Consider the following 19,882-nt stretch of genomic DNA (forward strand, 5'->3'; position numbering starts at 1 on the left):
CAAGTCTGAGGAATATCCGAAATGAGCTCAATGTGTATCATCCTCTGACACAGGATGTTCAGATTCAACAACAACAGCGTGAGCAACTTGATGTGACAAGGTTTTTGGTGGGTTTGAAGGCTAAATATGATCCTGTTCGTGCACAAATATTGGGGGGGGGTCTGCTCTTCCCTCACTTGAAGAAGTTTTTGCCCGTCTCAGGAGGACATCTATTGAGTCTATAGAACATTCTTCTCTCTCAGACAGATCTGGTTTTGTGGTGACTAGAGGGGGAGGCCGTGGAAATAGAGGTGGTGGTGGTGGTCGTGGCCTTCTAGGTAACTGTGGTGGTCCCATGTTTAACCGTGCTGGTGGTTGGAGTGGAGGTCGGGACTCAGGGGGAGGTCGTGGTAAAGGAAGAAGTAATGCCCCTAGGAAGTATACACACTGTGGATTAGAGGGGCACACGGTTAATTTCTGCTATGACTTACATGGTCCACCCAACACTTGGGCTAACCATGCTGTGACTAAGGGTAGTGGTGCAATTACTGAAAGTCAGCAAACTGACCCGATTCCCTCCACATCTACTGGTGCTTCTGGGAAGGAGATGGTGAGTGTACCCCGTGCAGTATATGAGTAGTTCCTTCAGACATCTCAACAGAATACAGCTACCCTTGCCCATTCAGGTATGGCTTGCTTGGCTTCCAACCCTTCACCCTGGATCATTGACTCCAGAGCCTCGGACCATATGTCTGGGACTCCTAATGTATTTTCTTCTCTTTTTCGGTCCTCCGCATCTCAAACAGTTACTCTTGCTAATGGTTCTACATCTCCCATTTGTGGTGTTGGTGATGTTGATCTCTCCTCCTTGTCTTTATCATCTGTTTTATATGTTCCCAAGTTCCCTTTTAACCTTATGTCTGTTAGTAGATTAACCAAGTTACTTAATTATTCCATAACTTTTTATCCCTCTTCTTGTGTGTTTCAGGATCTCAAGACGGGGATGAAGATTGGTGGAGGGCATGAGGCAGGTGGATTGTATTACCTTGATGGTGGTGGTCCTCCAGTAGCTTTTCAGTCTTCTCTTACTCCTCTTCAATGGCACTGCAGACTTGGTCATCCTTCTCTCAAGGTTCTGAAGTTGATGGTTCCTTCTTTGAGTCATCTTTTATCTTTGGATTGTGAGTCATGTCAGCTTGGGAAACATCATAGAGTCTCTTTTAGTCTAAGAGTTGATAGTCGTGTCTTGAGTCCTTTTTCTTTAGTTCATTCTGATGTCTGGGGTCCTATCAAAGTGATGCCATACAATGGTAATAAGTATTTTGTGATTTTTGTTGATGACTTTTCAAGGATGACATGGATTTATCTTATGAAAGATCGCAGTGAAGTGTTTTCTATTTTTCAAAAATTTTATGTTGAAATACGTACCCAATTTGGTGTTCATATTAAAATTCTTCGCTCCGATAATGCCAAAGAGTACACCTCAATACCATTTCAGCAATACTTAGAGCACCATGGGATAATTCATCAAACTTCTTGTGCCTACACCCCACAACAGAACGGTGTAGTTGAACGGAAAAATCGACATCTCCTTGAAACTGCTCTTCCTTCTGGTAGACATGCTGTTGGGTGTAAGTGGGTCTACACAGTGAAGTATCTTCCAGATGGTAGTGTAGAGCGATTGAAGGCCAGGTTAGCGGCCAAGGGCTATTCTCACCTGTATGGTGTGGACTATATGGAGACATTTTCTCTTGTGGCTAAAATTGGTTCAGTTCGGGTGTTGATTTCATTAGCTGCTATGTATAATTGGCCTCTTGTGCAATTGGACATAAAAAATGCTTTCCTACATGGTGATCTCATTGAGGAAGTGTATATGGAGCAACCGCCAGGGTTTGTTGCTCAGGGGGAGGTTGGTAAGGTTTGTAGACTCAAAAAGGCAATTTATGCACTGAAACAATCTCCACGCGCATGGTTTGGGAGGTTCAGTGAAGTAGTGAAAGCATTTGGGATGAAACAGTGTCAGGTAGACCATTCTGTGGTTAGACATGACTCAAAAGATGGGAAAATCTTGCTAGTGGTGTATGGGGATGATATTGTCATAACTGGGAGTGACAGTAACGAGATTGACAGGCTGAAGAAATTCCTATAGGACCACTTCAATACGAAAGATTTGGGTAAGCTGAAATACTTCCTGGGAATAGAAGTTGCAAGGCCAAGGCATGAAATTAACTTATGTAAAAGAAAATATGTTCTTGACCTACTTGAAGAAACAAGACTATTAGGTGCTAAACCAGCAGAGACTCGTATGGAACTTAATGTCAAATTGAGTGTTGATGCAGGTGAAGAGTTTGATGATCCTAGAAGATACAGGAGGTTGGTGGGAAAGTTGAATTATCTAACTATTACCCGACCAGATATATCATTTGCTGTGAGTATGGTGAGTCAGTTTATGCAACATCCTCGGATTTCTCATTGGGAAGCAGTTCTAAGGATTGTTAGGTACCTGAAGGGTGCTCCAGGTCGTGGTTTGCTATACCAAAGTGGAGGGACTTGAAATAGTAGGGTATACAGATGCCGATTGGGCTAGTTCTATATCAGACAGGAGATCAACCATAGGGTATTGTACTTTCCTTGGTGGCAATCTGTAACTTGGAAGAGCAAGAAACAAACAGTGGTGGCTAGGAGTAGTGCGAAAGTTGAGTACAGGGCTATGGCTCATACCACATGTGAACTAGTATAGTTGAAGAACTTGCTACAAGAGATGAGGTTCTCGGTTGACAAACCCATGAGACTATACTGTGATAACCAAGCTGCTGTTCACATCTCTTCCAACCCAGTCTTCCATGAGAGAACCAAACATATTGAGGTTGATTGTCACTTTGTGAGAGAGAAAGTGAAAAGTGGAGGGATAACCACATCTCATGTGAGCTCAGGAAATCAGTGGGCAGATCTCTTTACCAAAGGGATTGTCTCGGGGCAGAGTAGATTATATTTGTGACAAGTTGGGACTGTATGATATATACTCTCCAACTTGAGGGGGAGTGTTAGAATACACAAATCAGGGGTATTTTGGTCATTTGGGTTTATCTATTTGAGAGTGAAAGGTCCATTTTATTTAAGTTTAAGTTATGTGTCCCATCACTTATGAGGGACAACATGGTATTTTCTTGTAACTATGTTATTGGAGATAAATACAAGTGGGTCGGCTAGAGGTGGACTGATTTTTCCTAATCTGGCCGAACCTTTCTTCTTCTCTTCTTCTTCTTTTTCTTCTTCTTCTTCTTTCTCTTCTTCTTCTTCTCTACTTTAACCTAGAATCGAATAGGGATTTTACAAGGAGGAATGGGTTTAGACCAAATCTCTTTACAAGGAAAAGACAGAGAGTAGTTTATTTGACCTGGCCACCTTTGTGTGGCCTAAAAAGAGGAAGAATACTCTGGAGTTGTGCTATCTTTTTACTGATAAAAAAAATAAAAAAACTTGGGAGGTGTACCAGAGCTGCAGTGATTTGGACATTATGGGAGGAGAGGAATGGGATAAAGCTGAGCTATGGGAATACATTAGGTACTGGGCTGTACAGTGGGCTAAAACTACTGATGCCTTCTCTTTCTCTTTTAGTGACATTTGGAGAAACGGGAAAGGTATGGCTAAAAGCTCAAAGAAAAGGTCAAAAACCTTTCAGTTCAGAGACCGCCAGAGGAAGATTTTTTGAAACTGAATTTTGATGGGAGCTGTCAAGGTAATCCAGGACCTTGACCTTCAGGTGGGGGGGTATTTAGAGATAAAGATGGTCATACGGTTGCCTTGTTTTTGAGGCCAGTAAGGATAGATGATTCTGTTTGTGCCAAATTTCAAGCTGTGATGCAAGGGGTACAGATTGCTGATGGTTTAACTAAACAGGGAGTGAACAGGGACTGCTTTTTGGGCATAATTGTAATTTTTTGTTTGAATCTTGAGGCTGCATCTTGTTAGGATTGCTGCAATGTTGTACTTCAGATTTTTTTATTTAATTAACTTCTACTTATAAAAAAAAGTGGAAGGAAAATTTAATACCTCTTTCCAAGTGGATGTAATCAGTGTTGTAAAAGGTGTAGGAGGTGCATGCCTAGAGGCGCATCTCCAGGTGAGGTGCTCCCAAAATGCCCTGAGGCATACACCTCATACGCCTTTTGCATGAGGTGTACCTAGAGGCATATGCTTCATGTGTCTCAACTCTGACACACTCATAGAAAAGGACAAAAAAGGAAAAAAGAAATGAAAGGAAGGGAAAGGAAAAGAAAGGGAAGGGAAAGAAATAGAAAGAAAGAGAAGAAAAAGAAAGAAAAGAAAAGAAAAGGGAAGGGAAAGAAAAAGAAAGAAAGAGAAGAAAAAGAAAGAAAAGAAAAGGGAAGGGAAAGAAAAAGAAAGAAAAGAAAAGGGAAGGGAAAGAAAGAGAATGGGCTTGCTTGCTTCACCCGCCTGCCTTCACTTTGACAAGACCCCCTTTCAATTAGTATTATACACATCTTCGTTCTTCTTAATATAAAAGATCTTTATTCAAAGAAAAAAGAGTGAGAGAAAGATGAGATCCTCCTTCCTCTTCTTCCTCCTCATCCCCACCTCTTAAGGAGGCTTATGGCTCTTTGTGTTTGGGGGGGGGGGGCTTATTAAAGAAGCACATGTAACCCTATGAACATCAAGGATTATTTTCTCAAATTGGTATACAAAACTTCAGTGGAAATCGGATGCAGTACTAGGAGGAATTTGTGTTGGTGAAATTGAGGCTGGCTTGGTCCAATCTAAGCTTGAGCTTGGGTTGTGCTGGCTCTTTGTAACAAAGATCAAAATATCGACACAATAGACCCTTTGTGACAAGGATCAAAGTATCAGGTGTAATGTATTCGTATTGGGACACCCAAATATGCATGGATACACTGATACAAATAATTTTGAAAAGATTTAAAACTTTGGGGTGATCCTTGGCATTCTCTTTAATGCTTATAAAATAAAAAAGTTAAAAAAATATTGGGTATCAGGGTGTACCGATATTTTCATCCTTGCTTTGTGCTATTGAACAGGATAGGTGGCGCAAGGTGATCGTTGCATTTATCGTTGACAGGGAGATTGAAGAGTGTATTGTATTATTGGATAAGCTGGAAAGTGTAAGAATTTCAGACTATTCATGGGATGAGTTGTGGTGGAAGGAGTGTTTAAATGGGAAATTTTCTGTTAAATCATTTTACTTAGCACTGTGCAGGGACCAATTGGGTTCAAATCAGATTGAAGGGGTATGGGGCAATCCGATTCCTCCTAGGCTGGAAGCTTTTGCATGGCTAGTTGCGATGGACAGTGGATCATTTAAAGAACAGAGGGTTCAGTATGGCCTATATGTGTTACATGTGCAGAAAACATGAAGAGACGGTCAGCCACTTATTTATTTCTTGAAGAATCTCTGGGTTTATATGGAGTTTGTTTGCAGCCTTGTTGCCAAGGTGTCCTTCGATATCTTCTCATCTTGGCCAAAGCTCAGAGGTAGCAAGAGAGCCATGTTAATTTGGAGCTGTCTGCCCTTTTCCATCTGCTAGAATATTTGGAAAGAAAGAAATAGAAGATTGTTTGAGGATAAATCCTGGAACATGGACAGGATTGTGGCGGCTATTGGCAAATCTGTGTCAGATTGTGTCCTAGTCTTACCAGAATTTGAGCAAGTAAATAAACAGGACCTAGGGGACAGTCTTGGGGAGCTTTTGGGGTTCAAATGTGTATCTTGGGTGATACGCTTTCATTTGGTTTTTCTCCTTTTTTTGTTATGTTTATAGGTGTTGCCTTAACACCTAACCAGATTGTACTTCTTTTTCTTTTGATGAAAATTTTTATATTTACTTATAAAAAAAGTTAGCATTTATGGTAAGGGAACAAATGGTTGGCCAGCTAGGTTACTGGGTTTGACCCTAGGGCTTCACGCTTTTCTCTGTGGAAAGGTATTCATAGTATCCTATCCCTTTTCTTCCTTTCATAAGGTATGTTTTCTGTTCCCGTTAATAAGGGGCTCTTCTAGGAAGATATTTGGCTTGGGAAAACCTCTCTCGTGGATAGATTTCCTTCTCTGTACTCTCTTTCTTTGCACAAATTGAAATCCATTTGCTCAATTCATGGTGATGGGGACTCTTGGGATTTGGGTCTTAGGAGGCTTAGGGAAGATGAAATAGGGCTGTTTATGAAAATTTCCCCCTCTTTTGAGTACTGGTTTCTTGGACCAATGTTGTCTAGATAGCCATGTTTGGATGGCCTCTCCTTCTGGCATTTTCTTGTGTGCTTTTTTTTAACTGCCATCCTCCACTCTCCTAATCAGGTGTCTTTTCCAGCTAGAGAAGTGTGGTGTAATCTAGTGCCCCCAAAGATCAGGGCTTTTTGTTGGGAAGTGGTTCTTAATAGGGTTAATATGTATGTGTTTCAAAGAAGAAGGTGAAATTTCTGCCTATCTCTTGATAATTGGTTTCATGTATTTGGGATTGGATTTCCTCTCTCTTTGGTTGCAGGTGGTCATCTCCTCTTTTGTGGCATTTTTGTTTGATGTAAGATTCTTTAGATGGCTAAAGAAGAGGAAGGGTTATGTGCAAAGCCACTAGAGAAGCAATAGTGTGGATTGTTTGGGAAGAAAGAAACAATTGTATTTTCCAAGGTTTAACAAAGTCTGAGGAGGAATTAATTGAAAGCATCACCATCAAAATAGCACATTGGGTACAAACAAGTGAGCTGTTCAAGGAGTTTTTAGTGTATTAGGGGGTGGAACCAGTGTTTTAAAAGGCGTGGGAGGCGTACGCCTGGAGGCGCCTCCAGGTGAGGCACTGACACCTCTGGGGTGTACACCTCAGGTGCAAGAGGCATATGCCTCATGCACATCTTATATAAAAAGTTAGAAAAAAAAGGGAAGGAAAGGAAAGGAAAAGAAAGGGAAAGGAAAGAAAAAGAAAGAGAAGAAAAAAAGAGAAAAGGAAAGAAAAAGAAAAGGAAAGGGAAGGGAAGAAAAGATAAGGGGAAAGAAAGTGGTTTGCTTCCTGCCCCTTCGGCTGGGGGGCTTCGCCTTTCAACTAATGTTATGCATCTTTATTCTTCTTAATATAAAAGATTTTTATTAAAATTTTTTATTAAAAATAAAAAAATGAGATCCCTCCTTCCTCTTCATCCTCCTCCTAACCCCCTCTTCTTAAGGAGGCTTACGCTTCCTTGTGTTCGGGGAGGCTTACGCCTCTTGCGTTCTGAACTACACCTCACGCCTCTAGGTAGTGGAACGCACGTCATGTCTCCGCCTTTTAAAACATTGGGTGGAATATAGTAGCAAATTCACTGATAAAAAAGTAGCAAATTCCCCAACTTTCAAGGCTGTGGTTCAGGAGAGTTGGGCTCTATCAATACTTCAAAGAATAAGGTTTACTTTATGGGAGTTTGTTTGGCAAACCGGGACCATTTGATAATGGGGTGGGAGCTTTTAGAGATGGAGAAGGAAAGGTGGTGGCTCTTTATTCTGGTCCATTAGGGGGTGGGAGACTCGCCCAGAGCTGAAGATTTGGCCCTCCAAGGATTGAGATTGGCCATACAGTTGGGATTCCAGCAGATAGAAGTGGAGGGTGACTCTAAGCTAGTGATAGTGTGGATGCAATCAAGGAATCTGTGGGTGTGGACCCTCTGGTAGGTCATGACTCATGAGGGAGATAATTTTTCTAGCAAGAGAGGTCGGTTTCAGATTCAAATGGATTAGAAGAATAGCCAATGGGATGACCGACGGTTTAGCTAAACAAGGGACAAACAGGGGGGAGCTCTTTTGGTGTTCTTTATAATTTTGGTTTCAGCACCCTTTATCTTGGGTGTTTTTGACTGTTGTAACAATTTTAATTACTAATTAAAAGTTACTGTTTCCAATCAAAGAAACATCCACCTTTGACAACAAAAATGTGGGATGTCATTTGGTATGACTGTATCATTTGGTGTGTGTGTGTGTGTATATATGTATGAAAAAAGAACCACCATGTATTGCATGGTTGTAAATCAGTGGTTTGCCTGGATTAAGGTTATAATGACAATAACCACCATGTATTGCATGAATCTAATTAACTCCTTTGAAAAACTGAACTGGAACAAACAGTTGAACCTTGTAAAAATCAGAAATTGGACAGGTTGCTGGATCAGTGGTTTTTAGCTGGTGCAATGGTTTGGATTGGTAAAACTGCCAGTTAAAATGGGCTAACTTGAAGGCACTTGGCTTTCCAGATTGACATCCATTTTGGTTTTCAAAACACTGGCCAAGTAAAAACATCAAAGTTGTACCCTCTGATCTGGATTCTAGAACATACCTAACCTCACTTTCTTGAATTTTACTTTTCTCGTTCAACAATATTCTTGCTTGTTTGAAATTTAAATATGAACTGACAACAGGGATATGCACCACCTAATTCAGATAGAAGGGATAGTGTTCTTGCAAGAAAGCGGCTTGAGTACCTAGAATGTGTTTCCCAGTATTATGATATTCCTGATACGGAACGTTCGGATGAAGAAATAAACATGCTTAGGCAGGTAACTCATGGTGCTTGACTGAATGCCATTCTAATCTCTCTCAATTATTTCTGTGATTCTTGAAGATCATATTAAATTATTAACCAAGTATTTTTTGTTTTCTCCTCTGTTGCGTGTTTATGCTGCATCAGATTGCTGTTGATTGTCCGAGGACTGTACCTGATGTCACTTTCTTTCAACAAGCAGAGGTTCAGAAATCTCTAGAACGTGTCCTCTATACATGGTTGGATTTCATGCTTAATCTTTTCTATTTTTTCATTTTTTTATACATGGTTGAGCCATATTCACTTTGTGATTCACAATCGAAGCACAAATAAGGATACATTGAATCGGTTGATAAACACTCCACGTATTGGTTCATTTTAGTGAATGAACGAGTGAAACTTCAATTGTTCTTAAAACTTTATGATTTGGTGCTGACTCCAAACTTGAAGGTGCTAACTCCAATAGACTCTAATTTATCCTTTCAACAGGTATTCTTTGATGTTTTCTTAGTATTGGATGAATTTGTCATTTGTCTGAAATTTTATTCTGTTTTTGGTAGCTCAAAATTTATTCTTTTCTTCCTCGTTTTGGCCAAACCTTTCTTTCTATTGCAAACTTATCCTTCCAATTAATTTTTCTTCTCTATTCTCTAATTATTTTCATCATTCATTTTTTTCTTCTGTTTTTAGTTATTCTGTGGATATAGAATATGAGAGACTACATGATGTTAGAGAAGGACTAGGTGGGGGCTATACAAATTTCAAATCTAGTGGTGGGCTGCCTATCGGAATTGTTGAGTTTTTTGCCATTGTACATGCCTTGAAGCTTTGGAGGCATTACCTTATTCAACAGGAGTTTGTGTTGTATTTGGATCATGAAGCATTGAAACACCTTAACTCCCAGTAGAAGATAAGGGAAGACATGCTAAATGGGTTGATTTTCTACAAGACTATAATTTTGTTTTGAAGCATAAGGTTGGACAGAAAAACTAGGTAGCCGATGCACTTAGTAGAAAAGTTTACTCAGTGACCACAATGTCTACAAATGTTGTTGGGATTTGGCTCCATCAAAGAGCATTACAAAGATGACCCTTAGTTTGGCCCTATTTGTCGAAGCTATGTAGTAGGTGACAAGGATATTCGAGCCAAGTTTATGTGAAATGATAGTTACTTGTTCACGGGCAATAGGTTATGTATTCTGTCAGGGTCTTTGAGGGTGTTACTCATGGGCAATAGGTTATGTATTCTCCCTAAGAGGTTTCCTATTGGGACTTACCACAAGTTGAAGCAAAAAAAGATTAGCCCATGTGGCCAAGTGTTGAGACAGTTTGTGGACAATGCATATGAAATTGAACTATTTGCTAGTTTGTCCATTTCACCCAATTTTAATGTAGCAAACCTCTTTGATTATCATGGAGGCCTAGAACCAACAACAGTGGTTGACCAAGGATAGGCACCAAGGGCCAATAATTTTAATGAATTATTGAATTTGAAGTTTTGAACAAGTAGATGTAGAAGATGTTCGAATCACCAACACTCAAAATGGGGCCTATATTAGGTTCTTGGTCAAGTGGAAAGGGAAACCAACAATTGATAACTTTTGGTTTAGTGTAGAAGAGTTTATGAAGTTGGATGGAGACATGTGCAAGGCCGTCTAAAATTGTTTCTTGCACAGCTGCACAGGGTTGAGCTCTTTTTAACCTGGTGGAAATGATGAACCCAAAAAAAGAGGGAAGAATAAAAAACAAAGAAGGAAAAAGAGCAAAATGTGAATATATTTGGAATTTGTATGTTTTTTGTAGTAGGATCCTAAATTATTGTTTTTGGGTAGCTTTCTTGACAGTTTGGGTCCAGGGGTATTTTCGTGATTTTCATAATTTGGATTCTAGTCAGGGGCAGTTGGGTGCACATCTGTTGGGTTTTAGTCTCTTGGGTCTTTTTGTAACAAAAGTTATTTTTTGGGGTTTGTTTGGAATTAGTTTTGTTCATGTTGTGAAGGGGAACATTCTAGGGGCTTATGTGTAAATATTTTAGTTGGCTTCTCCAGCAAGCCATTGAGTCTTAGAAAAGAGAAGGGGATTTTTTTTGTGGGGATCTTTTTTGGTTTTCTTTCTTGTTTGAGCTGTAACTCATCCCTAGCTAGGGTTTTCAAGTATTGGGAGCTTGGATTTTGAGGAGTCGACCCATTTTGGCACCTTCTAGTCCCTCTATCATTGTGTGTCTGCACGAGAGGCTAGCTTGATGCCATTGTTACTATAGCGGAACTGTTCCAGGAGGAGTTCTACTTTAGGTTCAAGTCTGCAATTCCTAAGAATCCAACTTCTTTTGTTGTTTTCAGATTGATATTTTTGTGCTTATTGCTGTATACTTGAAGTGTTGCATATAACTTCTATTTTTGTCCACACCAGGGATGAATAGTCATGAGTTGAAAGTGAAGGGGACAAAAGGTTAGGGGTTGGTTGGCAGTTTAGAGGTTGAAAATAAGGGTAGTTTAGGAATTGAAAATTTTAATGATGTTGAGATGCGTGGTCGGTCCAAGGAACATGGGGGAATAAGGTTAGTTCGAGGGAGTTGAAAGGTTGTGAGAAGGTAGGCCAAGTGAAGATATTAAGTGGGGTTGGGCCAACTCAACTTATAATATAGAGTTTTGGTTGGGTCCGGTTAAAAAGAGCAGGATATCGAATTTTTCTCAAAAAGTAGTAGGATTTGGGTGTAGAGAGGGATTTTCTTGAAGAATTGAGATGCATTTGAAGGTGGAAGTAGATTGTTGATGGTTGCTTACATAAACTCCAAGCATGATTCAAAGGAGGTAGAATGGTTGTAGGTAATGATTAAGTACAAGGGGAAGGAGGAAGTGGAATGTGGTGATACTAAGAAGAACAAGTTTAGTAAGTTCTAAATCACGTACAAGTTGAAGGAAGGAAAATGCCCAGGACAAGGATGTTTCTAGGGTAGATGTGAGCAGTGGGATGAAAGAGAACAAAGAACACTATGTTGACGCCATTGCGGAGCTTCATAAGTTGGATGTTTTCGTGGTTTAGGGTTTGAATGCCACAATTGATAAGCCTATGGAGGGGCTTGAGAAAGGTTCATTAGGGATCAATGTTCAGGTTGTTGGGGAGAATTTGGAGAGAAAATATGAGGCTGATGTCAAACAAGGAGAAGTCTTGGCTGAGATTGGTGGCATGAAGGATAGGAGTAGGGTTGGCATTTCTGGGTCAATGGTAAGATTTTCAAACTTTCAAGTGGAGGTATGTCATTTTGAAACTGAAAATAGAAGGGGGAACTTGTTAAGAGCATATTGCTTCAAAGATGAAGAATAGGGAAATTGGTGAGAGATTTGAGATCAAAGAGGAGTTTGCAATTATTTATTGGGGGGGGTGAATAAGGATGGAGTTGAAGATAAAGAAGGGGGAGGTTGTAATCAAGTCCTCGAGTGTGGGGGAGGGTGGGTGAGTTTGGATGATGGTGAGGAGTTGGGGGTGGGGTTAGGGTTGAAGAAGTTGATCTAAAGGTGACACTGATTAGGGTTTTGACCGAGGAGACAGGGGGAGGTGCAAGTTTTGAGAAGGAAGAAGTGTGGGAGAAGGGTGCCAAGGATGAGAGGTAGGATAATGTGGTTGCTCAAATGTATAGAAGGAAGAGAAGGTACAGAACAAAACCTTTAAGAAGATTTTGAAGATTGTGAACACAAAATTTTGGTCAATGGGTCAAGATTGATCAAGTCAAAGAGGTTAAACTAGATAAAATTCACACAATTCAGAGATTCATCAATTTGGAAACAATGGTAAGGGGGAAGTATGATAATGATGTGGATAGAAAAGGAAGATCTATGCAGCACTTCTAGTGTACATCAATAAGCACAACAATACCAAGCTGAAACACAAAAATAAGTTGGATTCTTAGGGATTTCAGATCTGAATATAAAGTAGAACTACTCTTGGAATAGTTTGCTACAGTAATAATGGCATCAAGCTGGCTTCTCATGTGGACATGCATCAATGGAGGGATTGGAAGGCGCCAATTGGGTCGATTCCTAAAAACCCAAACTCCTAATACTTGAAAACCCTATCTAGGGCTGAGTTACAGTTCAAATAAGACAGAAAGAACGGAAAAGATCCCCACAAGATTCAATGGCTTGTTGGAAAAGCCAACAAATATATTTACACAAACCCCTAGAATGATCTTCTTTCACAAACAACTCCTTAAGAACAAAACTAACTTAAAACAATATCTCAGAAGATAACTTTTTTTTTTTCTTTCAAAAACTACCAAGAGATCATAGCCCAACAAATGTGCACCCAACTATCCCTGACTAGAATCTGAATTATTAAAATGATGAAAATATTCCTGGAACCAAGTTGCAACCAAGCTTCCCAAGACAACTATTTGGGGTTCCAACTACAAAAGCAAACTCAAAAACATATTTACATTATTTTTTTTTTTCTGTTTATTCTTTTTTCCTTTTCTTTATTTTGGGGGCTCATTAGACAAACATTGGCGGCAAAGAGTGCACGAAGGGCTTAGGGAGAAAGATAATTTGGTTCTTGAAATGTTTGGCTTTAATGTTGGTGTTGAGAAGGCTCAAAATAGGCTGAAATTGGTAGGAGCTGTAAGGAATGCTGATAGATAGGGTGGTGAGGGGGTTTCAAGATGTTTGAGAAAAATGTGATCTTGGAGTTGGAAAGGATAAATGCTGGTTTTGAAGACTTAAAGGAGCTTAAAAAGTTTCCAAATGTAGTTAGATGGCTTAGAAGGCATAAAAATCATTCAGCTATTTCAGGTTTCTAGTGTTTTTGCCAGACTGAGAGGAGGCTTATTTGGGATTGGGCCTAACAAAAAGGTGAAGAAAGCCATAAAAAGTCCATAAGAAATGTAACAGAATTCCTGCAATTGTTTTTGAAGAAGCTCCAAGAACCCCATATTTGCTAATATTGTTCATTCATTCATCCTAATAGAAGATATTTTTAAAAGGTAATTAAAATTATAAAATCATTTTTTTTGTAGGTCTTAAGAATTTAAGACTTTAACATGGACTTATTTGGGTTTGCCTCGATGGGTTTTGGTACAAAGGCAGCTTGTAAAACCAGGAATGCAAAATGTTTAACACCACATTAGTTATTTGAAGTAATGCAATTGGGTAAAAAAATGAAGAAATTGAGAGTTTTACATGCATGAATACGTTTTATATGTTATGTTTGATTTTATTTTTAAAAGATTCATTTTGAATATGTTTTACATGTTATGTTCATATTTTAATTTGAAACAATAGGTTTTTTAAAACATTTGTTTTAAATTTTACCTTTATATTTTTAATTAATTTTGTTTTTAATATTTTTAGTATTTTTTTTTTTTGCATTTCTGCACCTTGCTTTGAAAAGGCGCGTACCTCACCTTGTGCCTTGGGCACAAAATACTTCTTGCACTTTTAAAACACTGATTCCAGGATAGCTTGGACAATTAATCTTATTAGACTGGTTCATGTTGTATCCGTTACATTTTGTTTGTATTTATGGAGTTATTGGTAAGTGTGTCCAAAGGACCATAGGAATATGAGTAAACCTAATCTGTTTTGGGCGTGGTGAAAAATTACAATATTTGCATGTGTGTGTGCACACGAGTTTACACGTTTTTGCTCTTGCTATATTGCTCCTACTTTTGGGAGAATCTAATATTAGAGGTTGTTTTCTTTATTATTGTCGGTTTCTGATATGTTTCAGGGCCATTCGACATCCAGCAAGTGGATATGTTCAGGGGATAAATGATCTTGTAACACCATTTTTAGTTGTTTTCTTGTCTGAACATCTGGAAGGGAGCATGGAGAATTGGTCAATCTTGGATCTAAACGCACAGAAAATTTCTAACATAGAAGCTGACTGCTACTGGTGTCTATCAAAATTACTTGATGGTATGCAAGACCACTATACATTTGCTCAACCGGGAATTCAACGCCTTGTTTTTAAGTTGAAGGAACTGGTAAGGAGGATAGATGGTAAGTCCCTATTTCTTTTTTTCTTGATTTATTTATTTATTTTTTAACTTTAATGGACTGTTTTGTTCTGTGTAGTAAATAGTAATATAAATAAAAAACCCCAAACATGTAAAGGCCATGATGGGATGTCTGAAACATTAATTTGAGTCCCACCTGCCTCCAGCAAATAAAAGATAAGCAATTTGAATGATTTTAAGTGCTTAACCATCTGACTTGTGGTCAATTGATCATACAAAATAATATTTTATGCTGGTTTACTATTATTCTCTTAGCCATGTTTGAATTTTCAAGTTGGATATCTGCTAAGTGGGTTTATTGGACACTGAAGCTATGTAGTTTGTAGATTGGATTTTCTGTTTATGAGAGAGGCTAGAATATTTCTTCTGCTGTTAATGTGGTAAGCGTGATATGGCATGAACAGCTTATTCAGGTGGACGGTCCAAATGTCTACAAACTTGGTCCTAGAGTAAGAGATATGGTGGATAGGGAAGGACTTTATTGGGGACTATGATGGTAGACAGGTCGTGGGTCCAATTTTTAAAGCTAGTGGCGAGCTTTCTATGGAGAAGAAAAGTAACTTGGCTGATTAATCATGAAGAATATAGATGGCAACTGTCCACCAAGGAATGGGCAGGAGATTAGGTGCCCATTTGTTAGGGCTTTCATGCTGTGGCTTTTGGCTGTGCAAGGTAGGGCCCACCCAGAAAGCCTATAAGCATCACCTTTATCATCCTTGTCCCAACTAATGTGTGGAATAAATGAGAAGAATGGGTGGAGGGGGGCTGATATGCAAGTTGGACTTTTCTGAGAGCAGATAACTGATTTCATTAAAAGAAAGGGAGGGATGTACATGAGGAGATACACAAGGCCTTGTCAACAACAAAAAAAAAAAAAAAAGCAAAAACATTGCCCACTAAATATTTTGGCTCAGTTTGGAAGGAGTACAAATGCAAATACGTAAAGTGCAGAACCTTATATTTTGTATTATTTGCATGTATTTGTATTGCACATATTTGCATTTGTACTCTTTCTAAACTGAGCATTAGGCTTAGTTTGGAAGGAGTACAAATACAAATATGTACAGTACAAATACATACAAAATACAAGGTTTTGCACTCTTTCCAAACTAGGCCTTGGCAACGTATTTGCACCATACAAACTGTCCCTTCCCAACCCAGATTTTGCTTGGTTATCTGCCAAATGGTTTAATTATCTGCGAATCCATCTGAAACTATGCTGCAAGCAAGAGGAAATCTCATGGATTTCTAACAAAAGGTGAGAGAGCATCCAAAGATTAGGGGTATGTCCAGACACCCAACTTATGACATTCCTAGTGTCCCTAATTTATGACAAAAGGTGAGGTTTGTAAGTTGCAGTTAGAGAAAGCTTATGATAAGCTAGATTGGTCTTTTGTGAAAGGGGTGTGAGTTTGGAGGTTTATGAAGTGAATAATAGGATAATCTATAATCTATCAACTTGTCATTTCTCAGTGTTAGATAATGGTGAAGTGAGAGACATCTTTCGTGTGAGGATAGAATTGATATAAGCAGACCACTTTCCCCTTTTTTCCATTCATGTAGCATATTAATAAGAGCTGGTATAGTGAAAGGGTGGAAGGTTGGGATGCACAGAAAACTAGTCGCACACTTGCAATTTGCAGAGTATACCATACTATTTTGTGAAGAAGGGGGAGGAAGTAATTTGGAATCTTAGACTCCTAATTGTGTTGTTTGAGAGGACACCAAAGAGATGTCAGTTAGATGAAGATATGGATATAATAGAGAGGAAGACCTGGATACTGCAAGAACTCACTAAATCAATCATTTATTCATCAAATGAAGTTGTATAACTTTAAATCACGATGAATCAAATTATAAAATATAGACTCAAACACAAAGGCCCAGATCTCCATTTGCAGACACTAATTTCAATTTGGAGACCAGAAATGACTCCTAATTGCTTTAGAACTAAGACAAACCCATATATGACTCATGTGGATATTGCCATTATAAACTTTAACTCCTAAATCAAGTCTAAATGTCTATTTGTAATCCTACCAAAGCTAAACAAATCAAAAGACACTTCAAGATACACCAAGAAAATACAAACCTTTCAATTCTGCTATAGATTTACACCTTATTACTAAAATGGTTATAGGTCACTCAAGACGTGTTGGATTTACAAAGTTTGCTCTCATTGGTAGGTAAGCTAATAACCTGTTGAATTTACAACATCTTGGTCTCATTAGTATGTAACCCAATAACCCATCAATGACATTAAATCATGCTAAATGGACAAGTTTTGACCCCTGACAAATATGCTGAAGGAGAATTGAAGTGATTGCATATTAATGTTTTCAAATTCCAAGAACCTTTTAACAATGATCTTTAAACCACCTATCCTTTAAGACAGTTAACTCTATTCCTATGACACTTATAAATTAGAAATTAACTTCTAAAAAACTTGAATGGGCTACAAAAATCTTTAAAGACTCAATTTCATCTCTTATTCCACGGTTTCTTTCCTTTTTTCCATGTGTGCATCGTATGAACAATGAATGGTTGATTCAAGACTTAAGAATGTGGGTTGTGGGCCAATATAGTTATTTTATGCGTGGTTTAAAATGTATAAAAATGTTTTTTGGAAAGGTAAAATGAAAAAAATTATTAAAATAGAAAAAAAGAGAAGACCGATTACAATCACCATCCAGGTGTTAAGATAGGACCCACACAAACAAACAGCGAAAACATAATTCAACAGAAAGCCACCCCAAACAACGCATCTTAAACATCTTCAAACATTTTGTCTTGTCCATCATAGTTTTCAAGGCGTCTAGGCGATTCTGGGCGACACTGGGGTGCCTAGTCGCCCGCCTAGGCGATAAAAATTTTATAATATAAAAATCTGACTTTTGGCTAGTTTCCTAGTTTTATATAACATTCAGCATGTATGTTAATTAAAAAAACAGCAATTCTCTTTATTAAGAACATTAAATTTCCTCTAAAAATGTGGCAAATCATCACATCTAAAAGATAAACATCTTTTACATATATTAATTTCATTATTTTCAAAAATAATACTACTATAATAAGTATTTAATAGAGAAAATTCATATTAATTAGCTGCTAAAGATGGTTATCAACTTTATATGATAAATATTCAAGATGGAAATAAAATGTATTAACACATACATTAATAAGATACAACAATATAAATGATATTATAAAAGGCGCCCGCCTTGTCATTTTTGTCACCTAGACGGGGGCCTGATTGCTAAAAGTCAACGCGTTTGGGCGAGGCGCCCAGCCAAGGGCGCCTAGGTGACGCCTTGACAACTATGCTGTCCATCTCCTTCCTTATTCCATGGCCCTTCTCCTTCCCCAACAACAATCTTTTTCAAGCTCTCTTCCCTGTTGCTTTTTTTTTTTTTTTTCAAATGCTTCAAAAGCCCTTCTAGCAAACTCCTCTCCACCCTAAAAAATGGACCTAAGCTCTTGCCCACCTTTACATCCCTATGAACCAAAAACATTCAATCTCCACTTCCCCCCTTCTCACTTGCATCGGCTGATGGTGATGCGGATAAGTTCTTCTCACTATTCCGAACCCCCTTCTTCCTCCTTTTCCTCAAACTCTGACGTTGGCTCTAAATCTTTCTCAAAAGCCAACATTCGCTGCAACTAAACCCCTTTTGACTCTTGACCTTTGGCTCCCCGGATCTCTGCATTCTTCATCTTCGAACCTTTACCCTTTGAGCTTCTTTTCTTACAGGCTTTCTTAAATTTATTAGTAGGACCAGCACCAATCAATCCATACTTAAAGTATGGGAACACTTTTGATACGTGAACAGGATGGAACTTGTTTGGTTCTTTTGCTTTCGTCCATGTCTTTGGAGCTAATTTGTCTCTTTCCTTGATCTCAGAGGTCCTAATTTGGCCTAAATTGACTCCAAGCCTTCCAACTAGGACTTAAAATTGAAAAATCTTCTCGAGCTTTTGGTTCACCGCTCTCTTCTTTTGTGCTCACTTCCTCAAAGTGACTCTTGCTTCCAACCTCTTAGTTTTACCTCCTCCTAGTTCCCCCGCCCTCCTTTCCTCCCCTTCTGAAAGCTTTCTTCCCCCCTTACTTCCTCTTCCTTACCTTCCTTTGACCTAGCCTCCTTTCCTCCCTCGTCTCCCTAAAAACTAGTAGCTTCCTAGTTAGACAAAACCAGCCACCCCACTTGAGTTAGATCAACAGGGATCTTAACCACAAAAGAACCAAAATAAATAAACTTACCTTTTAGTTGGTTAAGAATTGTCTGTTCCCTCTCCAAACTCCCAACATTGTGTTGAACTTAGCTTCATTGCACACAAGACGTCGATGTGCCTCCTCCTCAACTTAACTCTCCTCGTTCTTCAGGCTTACACTTTTTCTTCCAGTTTTGTCAAATTTAGCGATGAGCTAAACTAGGGGTGATCATTTCAGCTCGGCCCAGAAATTCCGGGCTTGGGCCTGGGTTGTGTTCAGGCCCGGCCCGGGCCCGGGCCCACATCAGGCTCGCAAATTTTAGGGCCAGGCTTGGGCTTAATACTTTAAGCCCGGCCTGGCCCACATATATTTAAACTTACACATTTTGTGTATAATGTATACAAGTTATTTTACATTATATTATATATTTTATATATAAATATTATAGCGCGACATGTATAATTTATATTATATGTAATATTTTATATTATATAATGTATAAAATAAGTTTATATGCATGTTATGTCATTTAATATAAAATATTATAGATGTAATGTTTTATATATATGAAAGACATTGGCCCAGAATCAGGCCCGACCCGACCCGAGCCCCTGTAGACCTGGGATAGGGCTTATGTTTTAGGCCCGGAACCCCGGGCCAGGCCGGGTCCGGGCCTAAGCTATAGCCCTTATCATAAATGCAAAGCCTGGCCCGACCCATGATCACCCCTAAGCTAAACCCATTCCTCCACCTTGCCAGTTTGAAGCCTGTGAAAATCTCTCTTTCTCCTCTTAAATTGCATCACCTTGGCACTTATTTCTTTGCGAGCCTTTAATTTGTTGCATCTAAAGCTACTGCTAAACCTTAGTCTCAGAGAATGGTCCCAATTCCCAGTACTTGAGGCCTCGTTTGAACATTGAGACCCTTGGAACAACTCACTTAAACTTCCGCCCTCTAAGGTGCACCTTTTCATATTCTCCTTACCAACTCCACCCACATGCTCCTTATTTAAAGCCTTAGACCCATCCAAAATTACTATTTTGTCCTTTGAATCTTCCCCTCCATCGTATTCCTCATTCAAACGACCCTTTGTCTTCCTCTCTTCAACAGAGCAGCCAACCTGAAAATCCAACTCAATCTTCTCATCCTT

At 38.9% G+C, this 19,882-nt stretch overlaps 1 protein-coding gene across 2 annotated transcripts in view; it reads left to right on the forward strand.

Moving 5' to 3' along the window:
• Positions 1-19,882, forward strand: part of LOC148873346 (Ypt/Rab-GAP domain of gyp1p superfamily protein) — a 46,817-nt gene that overhangs the window by 13,715 nt on the left and 13,220 nt on the right. The window contains exons 5-8 of one of the 2 annotated variants that reach the window (XM_088962375.1): positions 968-1,111; positions 8,392-8,529; positions 8,661-8,752; positions 14,234-14,505. In XM_088962375.1, coding sequence (XP_088818501.1) covers positions 968-1,111; positions 8,392-8,529; positions 8,661-8,752; positions 14,234-14,505 — 646 coding nt within the window. The remainder of the gene's footprint in view (positions 1-967; positions 1,112-8,391; positions 8,530-8,660; positions 8,753-14,233; positions 14,506-19,882) is intronic. The other variant, XM_088962376.1, reaches the window with a different exon arrangement.

The sequence above is a fragment of the Nelumbo lutea genome, chromosome 1 (assembly GCF_056320005.1).
Source record: "Nelumbo lutea isolate HS-2025 chromosome 1, American lotus-T2T, whole genome shotgun sequence".
NCBI lineage: Eukaryota > Viridiplantae > Streptophyta > Magnoliopsida > Proteales > Nelumbonaceae > Nelumbo > Nelumbo lutea.